The following is a 13,203-nucleotide window of genomic DNA, read 5'->3' on the forward strand; positions in this document are numbered from 1 at the left end:
GATAAATTAAAAAAGAGAGAAATCTTTGCTCTGATGTCTCCTCTCAAGCCAGCTGCAATCACTCCCAATCGCTAGCCTAATCTGGCTTCAGGCGCAATAAATTTAATAGGGGAGGAGTCTCTGCTTTAATGCCTCCGTCCTCAAGGCAATCGCAAGCACTTCAGATCGCTAGCCAATACGGCTTCAGGCGCGATAAATTCAAAAAAACAGTTTGCCGCTTTCCCCCCCTTCTGCGGCTGCTGAGGCGTGCTGAGATCGCTGCCTATCACCGCGATGAAATTAATCAGCGGTCTTCCTGAAGCGCATCAGGGCAAGCCCACAGTCACTTTCAGGGAATTTCTGCTAAACGGTTGGGGTCGCCACATCGTGGGGATTGTATTAAAGGGGTCGCAGCGCTATAAAGGTTGAGAACCACTGTTTTAGAGGATCCTTGAAGCACTTGGGGGTTTATCTGTGTCCTCAGGTTCACCTGAGTGGTGCAAATGGTTCCTGTAGTCTGCAATTTTTTTTCCTTTGGAAATCCATTCCTATTCCCACACCATTCAAAGGCTGTTCATCCCAAATTGTACAGCTATAAAGCCTGTGGAGATTCTCAGTCATTCCCAAACCAGGAACCATTTGCACCACTCAGGTGATCCTGAGGACACAGGTAAACCTCCAAGTGCTTCAAGGATCCTCTAAAAGGATGCAAATGTCCAGCTGTCTGCAAGAAATATCAATCCTTCCATTCCCCACCATCCTGTCAGAGTTGAAGAAGCTTCTTGGCTGAGAAGCAAAACGTCTTCAAAAGAAAAAACAAACAAGAAAGTCCAGTTGCTTCCTGAAAAAACACCTTTGGGACAATCATGACTTGGATGACTGAGAATCTCTATACACCACAGGCTTTGAAGTTGTCAATGATGTACGACAAGGCTGAAACACTTTGGTTTTATTGAGATTGTCAGAACTAGCAGAATGTATGGACGTCCACCAGATGGTAGCAGAGAGACAGCAACGTCTAACCCTTTGCTACCCTCTTGTGGTCATCTGGATCTTTGCAGCTCAGATCCCTAGATTTATGGTGATTTATTTTATTTATTTATTTTTATTTATTTTATTCAATTTCTATACCGCCCTTCTCCCGAAGGACTCAGGGCGGTGTACAGCCAAGTAAAAAATCACAATATCAATATTAAAAGAAATTAAAACAAGCATATTATAAAATGGCCAAATTTAAAACAAATTAAAATATTAAAATATAAATAACCCAATAAAATTTTAACCCAATAAAATTTTAAGCCAGTCCCGCTTGAATAAATAAGTGCCAGCTCACGCTAAAGGTCCAAGATCAGGTACTTGACGAAACCAGGGGAAGCTCATTCCAGGCGTGGGAGCTCCCACAGAGAAGGCCCTACTCCTGGGGGCCGCCAGCCGACATTGTTTGGCGGACGGCACCCTGAGAAGGCCCTCTCTGTGAGAGCGTACGGGTCGGTGGGAGGCAAACGGTAACAGCAGGCGGTCCCGTAAGTACCCGGGTCCTAAGCCATGGAGCGCTTTAAAGGTGGTGACCAAAATCTTAAAGCGCACCCGAAGACCACAGGAAGCCAGTGCAGACTGCGCAGGAGTGGTGTTACATGGGAGCAACGAGTTGCTCCCACTATTACCCGCAGCTGCATTCTGGACTAACTGCAGCCTCCGGGTGCACTTCAAGGGCAGCCCCATGTAGAGAGCATTGCAATAATCCAGGCGGAAGTTACGAGGGCATGAGTGACCGTGCATAAGGCATCCCGGTCAAGGAAGGCGCAACTGGCGCACCAAGCGGTTTCATATAGATGTTGAACAGGAGGCGAGAGAATCGACCCCTGAGGCACCCCACAAGTGAGGCGCCCGCGGTCGACCTCTGCCCCCTGTCAACACCGTCTGCGACGGTCGGAGAGATAGGAGGAGAACCACCGATAAACGGTGCCTCCCACTCCCAATCCTCCAACCGCGCAGCAGGATACCATGATCGATGGTATCGAAAGCCGCTGAGAGATCTAATAGGACCAAGGCAGAGGAACACCCCTGTCCCTGGCCCTCCAGAGGTCATCCACCAACGCGACCAAAGCTGTCTCCGTGCTGTGACCGGACCGAAGCCGGACTGAACGGGTCTAGATAGACAGCTTCATCCAGGTACTGGGAAGCTGCCACGCAACCACATTTCTACAACCTTCGCCACAAAGCGAAGGTTGAGACTGGACGATAGTTACCCAAAATAGCTGGGTCCAGGAAGGCTTCTTGAGGAGGGTCTCACCACCGCCTCTTTCAAGGCGGCAGGAAAACCCTTCCAACAATGAAGCATTTATAATTCCCTGGAGCCAGCCTCGTGTCACTTCCTGAGTAGCCAGCACCAGCCAGGAAGGACACGGGTCCAGTAAACATGTGGTCGCATGTAACCTTCCCAGCAACCTGTCCACGTCCTCGAGAGCCACAGACTCAAACTCATCCCAAACTACCTCAACAAGACGTGCCTCCTCCATCCCATCTGGACCATTGCAATTTTGGTCTAAACTATCCCGAAGCTGAACGATTTTATCGTATAGATAACCGTTAAACTCCTCAGCCCGTCCCTGCAGGGGTCATCCCGCCTCCTGGCGAAGGAGGAACGGGTCACCCGAACAGGGCGGCTGGGCGGTTATTCGTCGATGCAATGAGGGAGGAAACGTAGGAACGCTTCGTCTCCCTCATTGCCACTAGATAGGTCTTAGTAAAAGACCTCACTAGTGTCCGATCAGCCTCGGAACGGCTAGACCTCCAGGTGCTCTCTAGGCGTCTTCTCCGGCGTTTCATCTCCCTCAGCTCCTCAGAGAACCATGGAGCCAAGTGAGATCTACGCCGGGTCAGAGGCCGCAAAGGCACGACACGGTCCAAAGCCCCAGCTGCGCCCGCTCCCAGGCCGCAACTAGTTCTTCAGTCGTGCCGTGGGCAAGATCCTCAGGAAACGCCCAAGCTCCGCCTGGAACCTCTCCGGGTCCATCAGGCGCCTGGGACGGAACCAACGCATTGGCTCCGCCTCCCGCGGTGGTGAGCGGCGGTCCGAAAGTCTAGGCGAAGGAGAAAATGATCTGACCATGACACCGGTTCTGTCACTAAATCTCCTAATTCCAGATCATTAATCCACTGTCCAGAGATAAAGATCAAGTCTAGTGTGCCTCCCCCCGTGTGTGTAGGGCCATCAGTTACTTGAATCAGGTCCATGGCCGTCATGGAAGCCAGGAACTCCTGAACTGCCGTTGACGACAAGCCGGCCGATGGCAAGTTGAAATCTCCCATGACCAGGAGTCTGGGAATCTCAACTGCCACCTCGGCAAGCATCTCCAGCAGCTCAGGTAGGGCTGTAGTCACGCAGCAAGGAGCCAGGTACGTGATCAACAGACCCATCTGATTCCTATGGCCCCACTTCACAAGGAGGGATTCACAACCAGCTATCTGAGACACAGTGGACTCCCTCGGCTCTAGGCTTTCCTTAATCACAACCGCCGTGATGGCTAGAGAACCGGGGCATCTAACAATGCCTCTCCTTTCCTTAATTTTTAACTAGCTTTTTATGTTCGGTGCAGGGAAGCAATTCCTTCTTTTACCTTTATAACATTCCCCAACCCGCCACTCAGCAGAACTATGGGCTTGTTGCTCTGAAGATTCTGCAACATTTTTTTTTTTGCAAACGAAACCAGGAACTGCATCTATTACATCTGACAGGTTGGGGGGAAAAAAGATCACCCAGGGTTGAGTGACTTTATTTCAGTCATAACCTCTGGCAAAATTTTGAATTTGAATTAAAAATGGGTAAGAACTAAGATCTTCTTGGTAGTATTTTAAAAGTTACAAATCAGGTTTTGCTCCACTTGAATGCAAGGAAGTTATATGCTAATTTCCCCCACCTCTCTCTGTATATACCCTATGTGTAGACAGAAAGAGAGAGAGAGAGAGAGAGGGAGGGAGAGAGAGAGGGAAGGAGATAGGGAAGGAGGGAGAGAGAGAGAGGGAGGGAGAGAGAGAGGGAGAAAGAGAGGGAGGAAGAGAGAGCGAGAGGGAGAGAGAGAGGGAGGAAGGGAGAGAGAGGGAAAGAGAAAGGGAGAGAGAGAGAGGGAGGGAGGGGGAGAAGGAGGGAGGGAGGGAAGGAGGGAGAGAGGGAGAGAGAGGGGGAAGGAGAGAGGGAGGGAGAGAGGGAGGCAGGGAGAGAGAGAGAGAAAGAAGGAGGGAGGGAGAGAGAGAGAAAGAGCGAGAGGGAGAGGGAGAATTGTATTGTTTTATTGCTGTTTATAGCCTACAGTTTCATGGATTTTAATCTTTTCATCCCCAAACTGTCTAAAAAAAAACACTGTAGAACTTCCTTACTGCTAAGACAGCTGTGCAGCGATGGCCCAAAGTCACCACGAGCCAAGCTTGACTTGAAAGAATCTTTAATCTTTCGGATCCAGATAATTAGGACAGGATTACATTCCCAGTTTGTGGCCTCCCTTCCACCATAAATATCAAAGTTGAATAACATCCATAATTAATAAAGTTATAATGAGGTTCTTCCCCCCCCCTTTTTTTCTTTCTTTCTTTATACAGAATAATGATTTGCACATAAAGGTCACGAAACGTGTCATTTCCTGGTAAAACGTCGAAGCAGATTTCAGTAAAAACTGGTGAGCAATTCTCCACGTGTGAGCTTGGTTGGTCTGATGAAATGTGTGTACATTTGTGTCATATGACTTTGGTGGGCAACCAGCTTGCGTCACCCTGATTTCGTGCAGCAAGTTTGGACAAATTATTTAGGTTGCGGGCAGTGGTGGGTTTCAAATTTTTTTACTACCGGTTCTGTGGGCATGGCTTGGTGGGCGTGGCATGGCTTGGTGGGCGTGGCAGAGGAAGGATACTGTAAAATCTCCATTCCCACCCCACTCTTCCTCTTCCCCTCCTCCTCTTTTCCCCTCCTCCACCTCCCCTTCTTCTTCCTCCTCTTCCCCTTCCTCTTCCCCTCCTCCTCTTTCCCCCTCCTTCTCCCCTTCCTCTTCCTCTTCCTCCTCCCTTTCTTCTTCCACTCCTCTTTTCCCCATCCTCCACCCCTTCCTCTTCCTCCTCTTCCTCCTCTCCTTCCTCTTCCCCTCCTCCTCTTTTTCCCTCCTCCTCCTTCCTCTTCCTTCTCCCCTCCCTCTTCCTCTTCCTCGTCCCCTTCCCCTTCCTCCTCCCCTTTCTCCTCCTCCTCCTCCTCCTCCTGCAGTTCCCTAATGTCTCCGGCAGAGGACAAATTCTGTTCTATTCTTCTCTGGAAGACCTCTGTGCAAATGGCTAAGGTGGAAATCCAGACTTTCTGCATGCAAAGCACCAAGCAACCCACCCACCCCGACTACCAATAAGCTGTAAATCGGGGGGGGGCAGGTCCTCTTTTGAGCTGGTAATTGCTGTGGGCTTCCCTTTCAACTTGCAAACTCGGGGCTGGCAGAGCATGGCAAAAGCCCCGAGTTTTAGATTTCCAAATGGCCAGACCCTTCTTTCGACTGGAAGTCACTCCAAGAGTCATGGAAGTCCGTCATTCATTGTAGTCACTCTGTTAAACTGTTGTTCATTGACCATTGGTTTCAGTGGTGGGTTTCAAAATTTTTTACTACCGGTTCTGTGGGTGTGACTTGGTGGGCGTGGCATGGCTTGGTGGGCATGGCTTGGTGGACGTGGCAGGGGAAGGATACTGTAAAATCTCCATTCCCACCCAACTCCAGGAGAAAGTTACTGCAAAATCCCCATTTCCTCCTGATCAGCTGGGACTTGGGAGGCAGAGAAGAGATGAAGGAGGGGCCAGTCAGAATTTTTACTACCGGTTCTCCGAACTACTCAAAATTTCCGCTACCAGTTCTCCAGAACTGGTCAGAACCTGCTGAAACCCACCTCTGATTGGTTTCCATCTTGGGCTCCTACTTTTCTTCGTCTTCAGCCTGCAGATGGAATCAACCATTAGTCTGGTCACCTACCAGTGAGCCACTGTTCTTGTCAGCAGTAGCCCCTCCGCGCCTAGCCCCCAACTCTAATTTTGTTATATGACGTTTTTATGAGGTGATGAGGAACAAACCCAGGCACAGATGGTGCACAGAATTCAGCAGGCCCTTTTTTCCTCTCCATTTCAATCTGTCATCTGCACCTCCATAACTGTCTGGTTTGGTTCTGCAACCCAGCAAGACAGACATAGACTTCAGAGGATAATTAGAACGGCAATAAAAAAAATGGCTACCAACCAGCTATTGGCTACCAACAGGCCATTGAGGACCTGTATACTGCACGAGTCAAAAAGAGGGCTGTGAAAATATCTACAGACCAGGGGTGAAATCTACTTACCTTCCTTACTGGTCCAGAATTGCATGCACCGCACATCACATTCGCGCACAAACCTTCTGCGCATACACAGAAGGTAAAAAACATTACTTCCTGGTTAAAACCAGGAAATAATGACACTTGGGTGGGTGGGCAGAGCTTTGCTCTGCCATCGCTACTGGATCGCCAAACTACCGGCCACAATCGCTATCGGATCGTGCGATCCGGTTTGATCCGGGAGCATTTCACCCCTGCTACAGACCCCTCACATCCTGGACATAAACCATTTCAACTCCTACCCTCAAAACAACACTACAGAGTACTGCACACCAGAACAACAAGACATAAGGACAGTTTTTCCCCAAACAACTAATTCCCACAACACTGTCAAATTAACTACTAAGACTGTAGTTCTTCTCATCCTTACTAGTACTTATCTCTTCCCACTTATGGCTATATCCATGTTGCTTGAATCTTTACAACTCATATTGTTTTCATCATTTCCTAGTATGATTTGATTGCTTATTAGTATCCTATAACTATCACTAAGTGCTGTACCATATGATTCTTGATGAAGGTATCTTTTCTTTTTATGTACACTGAGAGCGAATGCACCAAAGATAAATTCCTTGTGTGTCCAATCACACTTGGCCAATAAAAATTCTATTCTATTCTATTCTATTCTATTCTATTCTATTCTATTCTATTCTATTCTATTCTATTCTATTCTATTCTATTCTTTATTAAGTCTGCATTACTATTACTATTAGTCTTCTCATCGTTCCCATCACCCATCTCCTCCCACTTATGACTGCATGACTGTAACTTTGTTGCTTGCATTTTGCAGGATTTATATTGACAGTTTCCTAGTATGATTTGATTGCTGATTTGTACCCTATGGCTATCACTAAGTGCTGTAACTTATGATTCTTGACGAATGTATCTTGTCTCTTTATGTACACTGAGAGCATATGCACCAAGACAAATTCCTTGTGTGTCCAATCACACTTGGCCAATAAAAGAATTCTAATTCTAATTCAAGTCATAAAAAGATAACACTCAGCGAAATTCTTTAGATGTCATTTTATTAGCAGTACCTATTTGGCTGGTTTTGCAAGCGGACCGGATCAGTTCACGAAAGGATGCTGTATCAGTGGGAAGGACTAACCTCCTGAATGACAGCTGCTCTTCTGTCAATAGGACTTAAGATGAACCAGTGCTGATGTTTGTGGATGTAGCAGGTCCCCATTATGAGTGTAATGACACAGGTGTGCCGTTATCTCTTCATAACATCTTAGTAGGCGTACCAAATAATGATTACGCCTCTGAGTCAGCCTCCTCCAACCTACAGCCCTCCAAATATACAGCTAGTCCTTGACATATGACCACAACCAAGCCCAACATTTCTGTCATTAAGTGAGACATTTGTTAAGTGAGTTTTGCCCCGTTTTTATGATCTTTCTGGCCACTATTGCTAAGTGAACCAGTGCAGTTGATAGGTTAGTAACTCAGTTGCTAAGCAAGTCTGGTGTCTCCATTGACTCGGCTTAGTTATTTTCCTAATAAATCTATTTTTCTACAATTTAATATTATAAGGAGTGAAGGATCCACAAGGAAGGAGCTACCCTCAGAGGAGGTATGGACAGTCCTCATCTTACGACCACTTACTGAACCCATAATATGTGTTGCTAAGGGAGAAATTTGTTAAGTGAGTAAGTAAATTAAGTTACTTTGAATTACTAATTAAGTAACTTTGAACGGTCACTAAATGGACTGTTGTAAGTGGAGGACTACCTGTATTACCTTGTGAAGCTTAAAATTATATCCTCCCTCCCTTCCTTCTTTCAGCCTCTGCTCCACCTTGGCTCCTCAGGAGAGAAACGGAGAATGGGTTTATACAGTTCCTGGCCTGGAATCAGATCAGTGTGGTGGCCCGCCAGCGGCCAACAGAGCTGGTGGCAGGCTCAGACAGTGAGGAGATTGGGGAGGAACATGGGCCAGTCCTGGAGTCTGGGGAAGGCTCTGATGAAGGCTCTGCGTCGGAGGCAGAGATAGAGCCCGGACCGTCCGACAGTTGTCAGCTGCCTTCGGAGTCGGACATCGGTGGAGCAGAAGAACAGCTGGAGCCTGCTCCCAGTGTGCGCATGCGCAGGGCTGCCAGGAGAAGAGAACAGCTAAGGAACAAGGGTCGACTCAGGAGTAAAGCCACAGGTGGACAGTGAATGGCCCCTCCCATAGGGAATAAAGAGCAAAAGGAGGGTTTGCAGGAGACAATTAGTTCAGTTAACTGGTTCGTGATTCTCAGAGACTCCTTGCCAAGTTTTGAAGACATCGGCCTGGCAGCTCTCCAAGCCAGAGAAGGCCTGTGACTGTAAATTCACCCTTGAAAGACTTTGCTGGATGTGAATGAGAGGAATTCACAGTAACTTAATAAAAAGGGGTTTTTGGAGTCTGCTTCGTGGTTTGGGGACGCCTAGGTCAGAACAGCAGGAGATTGTGGTGATGCCAATGGAAATGGGAAGAAGGATGGTCAGTGATGCTTAGAGGCCTAAAATGGAGGCCTGGGAGACATGGGTTGAGGTGGACCATGCCATGAGACTTGGGATCACACAGGGCGAAGAGTTGCAAGGAAGTTGTGGGGTGCTCCTGGATCAATGCTGGGCTCCTGGCAGAACGGTAGAAGCCAGTGTGCTCACTGCCAAGGTGCCAAGAGAAGCTGCCAGCAAGGAGGCGTGAGAGAAAGGCTCTGTGTTCTTCTGCAGCCACCGGTGCTCCTCTTTCAGCTGACGTCTCTCCAGCTCAGGCCCAATGATCTGGCGGATGGTCTCGTAGTACTTGTTGATGTACTGGATCTGCAGAAAGACAGTCATGAATTTCAAGATGGCGTCCCTTTGGTTTGATCCTCTCTATACCCATCTAGCAGGGGTGAAATGCTCCCGGTTCGGACCGGATCGCCTGATCCGGTAGCGATGGGGATGGGTAGTTCAGAGAACCGGTAGCAAAAATCCCTGCCCCCCCCCACCGCCCACGCTTCGCTGTTCCTCTTCTCTGTCCCTGAAGCTCTCGGTGGTGATATAGCTACAAACGGCCTTAAATGACTGCCGCGGCACTTTAAAGGGCTGCAACTACAGCTGATCAGCGCTGTAGGTGGCTAGTAGACCGGTGCCTCTATTTTTAAAGAAGGTAGACCGGTGCCTCACAAAGAAAGGCAATTGGTAGACCGGTGCCTCTATTTTTAAAGAAGGTAGACCGGTGCCACCCAAAAAGGGCGATCAGTAGACCGGTGTCTCTATTTTTAAACAAGGTAGACCGGTATGCTCCCAAGTTTTGTATACATTATTATTTTTATTATTTATTATTATTGGCTACGCCCATTCAGTCACCTGGCCACCAAGCCACGCCCACCAATTAAGCCACGCCCACAGAACCGGTAGGGAAATTTTTTTAGATTTCACCCCTGCCATCTAGGCCTCCTTTACCTGATCCGGAGATAGGAGACTCTGGTTAATGAGGTTCCGTGCATAGGGCACCAGGGACACCACCTTGAACGTCAGGTAGGGCTCTTCGGGCACCGGATACTGCAATCGATCAAAAGAGGGGAGGCTCAAGTCTTGTGGGACATGCAAGACCCCTGGGCTTGGCCCTCCAGGTGGCAACTGGCATTTCGGAATCTTTGGAAGGTCTCTGAGCTTTCTAATGAGATGCAGGAGATTCTGCATCTCATTAGAATGTATGTGTTGCTTCTTCAAGAAATAATAATAAAAACAGGCTTTCTGTTCATGGGGACGAGTTATCCCCTGCCTGCTTGCCAGCTGGGGTTCTAACCACCGTACATATCTGTTATTACAAGTATGTATTATAGTATAGTATAGTATAGTATAGTATAGTATAGTATAGTATAGTATAGTATAGGATAGGATAGGATAGGATAGGATAGGATAGGATAGGATAGGATAGGATAGGATAGGATAGGATAAATATAGGAGGGAATGGAATGGAATGGAAGAGAAGAGAAGAGAAGAGAATAAGAAAGTAAAGAATGGAATGGAACGGAATAGAATAGAATAAAAGAGAAGAGAAGAGAAGAGAATAAAATAAGAAAGTAAAGAATGGAATGGAAAGGAATGGATAGAATAGAATAGAATAGAATAGAATAGAATAGAATAGAATAGAATAGAATAGAATAGAATAGAATAAGAAAGTAAAGAATGGAATGGAAAAGAATAGAATAGAATAGAATAGAATAGCATAGAAAGAAAGTAAAGAATGGAATGGAAAAGAATGGAAAGAATAGAATAGAATAGAATAGAATAGAATATTGGAATGTAGACTAGACTAGACTAGACTAGAATAGAATAGAATAACAGAGTTGGAAGGGATCTTGGAGGTCTTCTAGTCCAACCCCCCCTGCTTAGGCAGGAAACCCTACACCACTTCAGACAAATGGTTATCCAACATCAGTTTAAAAACTTCCAGTGTTGGGGAATTCACAACTTCTGGAGACAAGTTGTCCCACTGATTAATTGTTCTCATTGTCAGGAATTTTCTCCTTGCTTCTAGGTTGCTTCTCTCCTTGATGAGTTTCCCCCCATTGCTTCTTGTCCTGCCCTCAGGTACTTTGAGGAATAGCTTGACTCCCTCTTCTTTGGGGCAGCACCTGAGATATTGGAACACTTACTATCATGTCTCCCCTGGTCCTTCTTTTCATGAAACTAGACATACCCAGTTCCTGCAACCGTTCTTCATATGTTTTAGCCTCCAGTCCCCTAATCATCTTTGTTGCTCTTCTCTGCACTCTTTCTAAAGTCTCTATAAAATAATCTAGAAAGTCTGTAGATTACATCTAATCTGCTCATTAACGAAAGAGCTTTATTACCTGCCATAACACATTTTATTTTCCCTTCCACGTTGTCTCTTGGGGAGTCAATTCCCAAAACCCCATTTCAAACACGTGGAGTATAGGAAGAGGGTCCAGGCCTAAGTAGATTGGCCTGCTGCAGCTCTCATGGCCTGTTTTTGTTGGCTGAGAAGAATTGGGACCATAGTTCCAGTTAAGATTATTTATAGCTCATGCCTATACACAAGAACCTTGTCAACTGACAGCCAGCATTAAATTGGCACCGGATAAGAATCAATAGAATTCAAGTGGGGTTAGATCAGGGTGTCAAACTCAAGGCCCAGGGGCCAGTAGGGTGCTTAGATCTTGTTTGCAGGGCTGTCCTGGAAACAGCGAAGGACCGGCCTGCGGTGCCTCTGCCAGCGAAGACGAGCTCAGGAGGACTGCCAGCGGAGCCGGTGCTCGGGAGGGCTGCGAGCTCTGTTTTCGCTGGCAGAGGGTTGCAGGTGGCCATTGCAGCCAAAAACAGATCTCGGGGGGCCATTTTCTCAGGCAGAGCACTCGGGCCCCAACAGGAGTGACATCGAGCTGGTCGTACCCACCCTGCCCACACCCACTTTACCCTCCCATCCCAAGGTCAAACACAACCCTGATGCGGCCCTCAATGAAATTTTAGTTTGACAACCCTGGATTAGATTGTTTGTGGGAATGGAATGATTCTAGGCTAATTACTTGCTTGACTCTGCTTGCCCTTCCCCTATATATTTTCTCAATCAGTGGTTATCTGGAAATCAGCAAGATGGGGAGGGCTGATAAAAATCCCTCCTCCTTTCAACATAATAATTGTTGGGATAATCCCAGATTCCTTTTTCCCAGAGACCTCCAGCATACCATAGATGAGTCTACTACAGCTAATATTCCAGGTCCTGCAACATTCTTATTCTCTGCATTGAAATATATCTACCTGCTAGGACTGCCTTTCCTAGCTTATCATAGCCAACCGCCTGTTGTGGTCAGCCAGCAGCCTGCGGAGCTGGCAATGGACTCGGACAGCAATGAGACTGAGGAAGAGTGTGAGCCAATCCTGGAGGGTGGGGAAGGTCTGGATGAGGGCTCTGCGTTGGAGGCTGAGGTGGGGCCAGGGCCATCGGGGAGTGAGGTGCGGACTCCAGAGCCTCCGGAGACTGATAGTAGTGAGGCAGAGGAACAGGAGGAGCCTGTTCCTAATGCACGCATGAGAAGAGCTGCCAGAAGGCAAGAGCAGCTCAAGCAAAGAGGACGACTCAGGAGTAAGGCCAAGAGATGATTGGCCCCTCCCATAAGGCTTAAAAGACCAGCAACAGCATTTGGGCTCTTAGCTGGAAAACAACATTGATAGTTTCGTCTTGTTGCATTTATTTTTGTATCAGTGTCTTCTGAACTTTTGTCAAGAAAGGCCTTTGGCAGTTTGCCTAATTGGACCAAGGTTTGCGATAGGACTGAGGAATTTGTGTTGGGAGGAATTTGCTTTAATTTAGGTGAACTACGCTGGGAATGAAGTAATTCTCAGCTGTTCGAATAAAGTGTGTTTGTTTTTACCCTGACTGAGTTTCCTACTACCTACTTGGGCCTGGGTCACAACATCGACTGCCAAGAGGTGATCCTTTGATGGACGGCGTGTTGTGAGTAAACTGATCAAAGGCTGGAAAAAGGATCTCACCTTTGTCTTAGCTTGCACCACAAGTGCAACATCCTCGAGACGGATACCAAATTCCCCATCATGATAATAACCAGGCTCTGGAGACAAAGAAAGGAAGAAAAGTAGAAGAGAACAAAATCTGAGCTATTTCAGATGCTACATTTATGATTGTCCAATGTTTGTGGGTTTTATCTTGTAAGTCACACAGAGTTACCTTGAACCAGAGGTGGGCTGCTGCGGGTTCGGGAGAACCTCTAGCTAAGATTCTGTGCAGTTCGGAGAACCCCCCAAATCCCACTCCTGGCTGGCCCCGCCCACCCTGCCTCTCCCCTCCCAGGAGTCCCCATGTGGCCTATTTTGGACGCAGGTAAGTGCAGGG

General features: G+C 47.4%; 1 protein-coding gene across 2 annotated transcripts in view; it reads right to left on the reverse strand.

Moving 5' to 3' along the window:
• Positions 1-7,377: 7,377 nt before the first annotated feature.
• The window catches only part of XPNPEP2 (X-prolyl aminopeptidase 2), a 44,417-nt gene continuing 38,591 nt past the window's right edge, over positions 7,378-13,203 (reverse strand). Inside the window, exons 19-21 of one of the 2 annotated variants that reach the window (XM_058154687.1) lie at positions 12,846-12,922; positions 9,789-9,887; positions 7,378-9,161 (exon numbers count right to left, since the gene is read on the reverse strand). In XM_058154687.1, the coding sequence (XP_058010670.1) occupies positions 8,961-9,161; positions 9,789-9,887; positions 12,846-12,922 (377 nt within the window). In that variant the 3' untranslated portion in view covers positions 7,378-8,960. The remainder of the gene's footprint in view (positions 9,162-9,788; positions 9,888-12,845; positions 12,923-13,203) is intronic. The other variant, XM_058154688.1, reaches the window with a different exon arrangement.

Source organism: Ahaetulla prasina, chromosome 11 (genome assembly GCF_028640845.1).
Source record: "Ahaetulla prasina isolate Xishuangbanna chromosome 11, ASM2864084v1, whole genome shotgun sequence".
NCBI lineage: Eukaryota > Metazoa > Chordata > Lepidosauria > Squamata > Colubridae > Ahaetulla > Ahaetulla prasina.